The 3,712-nt window shown below is 43.6% G+C and overlaps 1 protein-coding gene across 1 annotated transcript; it reads left to right on the forward strand.

The window, feature by feature from the left end:
* Nucleotides 1-508: 508 nt before the first annotated feature.
* On the forward strand, nucleotides 509-2,589 carry nkx1.2la (NK1 transcription factor related 2-like,a; the record flags this gene model as incomplete). The annotated part of the gene is made up of 2 exons (XM_079731114.1): nucleotides 509-725; nucleotides 1,976-2,589. The coding sequence occupies 2 exons, from the start codon at nucleotides 509-511 to the stop codon at nucleotides 2,587-2,589; spliced, it is 831 nt and encodes a 276-aa protein (XP_079587240.1).
* Between the last annotated feature and the right edge of the window lie 1,123 nt (nucleotides 2,590-3,712).

Consider the following 3,712-nt stretch of genomic DNA (forward strand, 5'->3'; position numbering starts at 1 on the left):
CAAAAATCCATCCAGTTTTGACAGGATCTGATAGGGATCTCTTCTAGGATCAAGTGCCATCTGTGCCCAATTTACTTTCGCGTCTATGGAATATAATGATATGGGTGATTATCGACGAATGCTCTGAGCCCATTAAGAGGTCGTGTGAAACACTAATAGGGTTTGTGTCACGTGGGCATTGGAGCCCGGCTCCCTTTCATTTGGCGGGGTGTGTGCACGTGTGTGTGTGTGTGTGTGTGTGTGTGTGTGTGGGGGGGGGGGGGGGGGGGACCGACGATTTAAAGAGCGCGCTCACCTCCATTCATCCACAACCCGTTACGTTGTAAGATTGTCAGAGAGACGGGACAACTTTCCAGACTGAACACAGTGATCTCCTCGTCCATCAGACTTTTTGGGGGTTTATTTACTAATTCTAAGATGAGACGTCATTGTTTCCTTTCCGCGTAATTGGTGTATTTGTGAACCTTCGCTCCATTCCCAACCCGCGGATGAGCTCTCTGGAGGAAAGATGTTGGATTCCAGCGATTCGAGATTAACGATGACGACCAATCACAAGATTTCCTTCTCTATAGTAGATATATTGGATCCGAAGAAGTTTAATAGTAAGAGGGAGAGAGAACTTTGCGTCGTGAAAGAGACGTACCCTGCGCTCAACGGTGATGGAGCAAGTTTGGAGTTGGACGCTGGTAAAGAGGGACAACACCAAGTTGAGCACACCAAAACCGGTAAATATGCCTTTTTTTTTCCATTTCAAACATGTATTGCTTCGGTAAAGGCTACTTTGTCCTATTATGGATACTTTATTTGTTAATGTACTCTGTCCTCTTCCATTACGTCAAATATTGTCTTAACACTTGCTATAACATAATGGTGTAGTTCTAAACAAATACATGAACCAAAAAGGTACATGAACCCAAAAGGGGTTGCAAAATAGAAAAAAATAAAATAAAATAATAATAAAATAAAATATAACAAATCAATATATTTCCTTTAAATATCGGCGACCAGACTTAATGAGAGCATCTGGGAGTGAGTCCAGGACATAGCCTCAGCTTTCTTGTCATAGCTCGACTATGACCTTCCCTTAATTTCCAAGGCTACATTTCTTTTCAAGAAAGTCACAAAGGGGTTCGCTGCAGGAGCCCCCGCGCGTGATTGGCAGCGGGACAGGCAGGTCAGATAATTGTTTAAATCGTCCCATTGAGGATGCCTCCGCGCGCCTTGATCGATATCCCATTACTGCATCCTGCATATCTCCCTCCAGCACCTTGCAGGTACCAACCTCACACCCCCATCCATGTCTGATCCTAAATATCGTTCGATTAAAACTTCCCTTTAACTAGATGACATTTATTGATCCACGGACAAAATATGAAACTCCATTAGCACCTCGTGGTGGCACGAGAGTTTCGGAGCTGTATTTTGATGAGAGGGGGGGTTCTTTCCGCAACATGACATTTCAAGGCGAATTGCAGTGGCTATTAGGGGATTAGTGACAGATCAGCTTTTAGGTCCCATCTGCACCCTTTGCTTCGGTTCACTCAGCCACTGGCGTCCCCATAAACACCTTACAGCTGTCAGGCAAGGTGACTTCTGGCATTTCAACATCGTTGGACATTTCACGGAGACCAGTGACACTCAAAGAGTCTATATGTTGTCATTAACTCGACAATTAACGCCTGCACGGAGCTGTCCGCTCAGCACCTCTTTCACCAAATAAGAAACACACACACACACACGCACACACGCACGCACACACACACACACACACACACACACACACACACACACACACACACACACACACACACACACACACACACACACACACACACACACACACACACACACACACACACACACACACACACTGCTGTTATAAAGAGAGCCAGGGTGCAAACGCGCAACGGCCTTATCCTTAAAAGGTTGATGACCCTGTATGATAATTCATTGTTTATTTATTTTATTTTAGAAGGAGAGAGAGCTGGATTTCCTGCCCGGTCAGAGGCGGACCCGCTGGTGCTACTGTCCCAATCGAGTGAACCCCCAGAGCCGAGTCTCTTCGAGGAACAGGGGGACGAGGCAGACAGAGAGAGTTGCGGTAGTAGCCCCGAGACGGAAGCGGGTCATGACCCCTCACACCTTAAGCGACGACGCTCGGACCAACTCTGCGCCAACAAGCCCAGACGCGCCAGAACCGCGTTTACGTACGAACAACTGGTGGCGCTGGAAAACAAATTCCGAGCCACCCGCTACTTGTCCGTGTGCGAGAGACTGAACCTGGCCCTATCCTTGAGTCTGACTGAGACCCAGGTTAAAATCTGGTTCCAGAACCGAAGAACCAAGTGGAAAAAGCAGAACCCCGGGGCGGACAGCACCCTGCAGCCCAGCGCTCTGGTCAGCGTCGTTAACGGGGCTCCTAGTTGTGGAGCGAGGACTGCCAACTTCCACCAAGCTTACCCGGCCTTCAGCTCTGGGAATATGATGTTTCACACGGCCGGGACTGTTCCTCTTTCGTCCACTGGAGGGCTCTTGCATCCTTTTATACCTAGCTTCCTTCAGCCACAATACTTTGCTCCACATTTATAAAAAAAAATGTATAAACTGGTGACACACTGTACAATTAGAAATACAATTGGCTGAACTTATTGAATGGACACAAAAATACACTATACTGTATATGGAATATGGTATATGGAAATGGATGGACGGAAAAGGATTGACATATTATATTCATTATGCCAGAATTTGGACTGGGCCACGTGAAAATAACTGCTATTCATTCATTCATCATAGTGTCCTCAATGGATTCTTCTTGTAATTCTGGTCAAATGTATGAACATATGCCTATATCTTTTCCACAGAGGTCAAGGTTCTTGAGAGCAAAGGACAAAGACAAGAGACTATCTGTTCTATCTAACTGTTTTGCAATGTATTTTTGTGACACAGGAGAGCAGAGGTGCTGTACGTCACTGTGTTCACTGAGCAGAACCAACTGTTTAATATTATCTATACTCTCCCCTCACAAGTCACATGTGAACCTGCAACCACCCAACACTATGCGTCCCAACAGCGCATGAGCAGATAATTTATTTTTCCATTTTATTTTATTTTGCATTTAATAAAGAATGTTAATTAAAAACCTTAATGTAAAATCTTCTGTGTTGTTTATAAATATGTTTGGAAGTAAGCAGAACTAGTTATTCATACATTATGAATTGTCTAATGGCTGGATTTTTATTAAACCTTATATATTCAATAACAAAATCTGTATTAGTTAATTTCCATTTTACGTCATCAGAAAGAAGTATATATTTTTATTGATTATTTTTACAGGGACATCGCACATTTATAAGTAATTGCATCAGAGTTAGTAGAAGTAGACGTCTGTGGTCCCTTTCTTCAGTAGGCTATCTCAGTCATATGTTTGAGTGGTAAACTCTACAGAAGGCTCTGTTACTGCCATCATGCAAGAAAAAGGGGAACAGAATATATGAACCAATCTGACCAGCGGAAAGATCCCATCTTTCATTAGATGAGGTGTATTTCTTTCATATAACCTTGGTGGTGATAATAAAGCTCAAATAGTTAAATTGCACAGTGCATTTAAAGCGTTTTACCGATTTAGCTTTCAGAGTATGCAGGCTCTATGCAGTATATATTATGCATATACATTATAGATACACCTGTGGGAACAAATGACTTTCAACGT

This window comes from Pollachius pollachius, assembly GCF_949987615.1.
Source record: "Pollachius pollachius genome assembly, chromosome: 2".
NCBI lineage: Eukaryota > Metazoa > Chordata > Actinopteri > Gadiformes > Gadidae > Pollachius > Pollachius pollachius.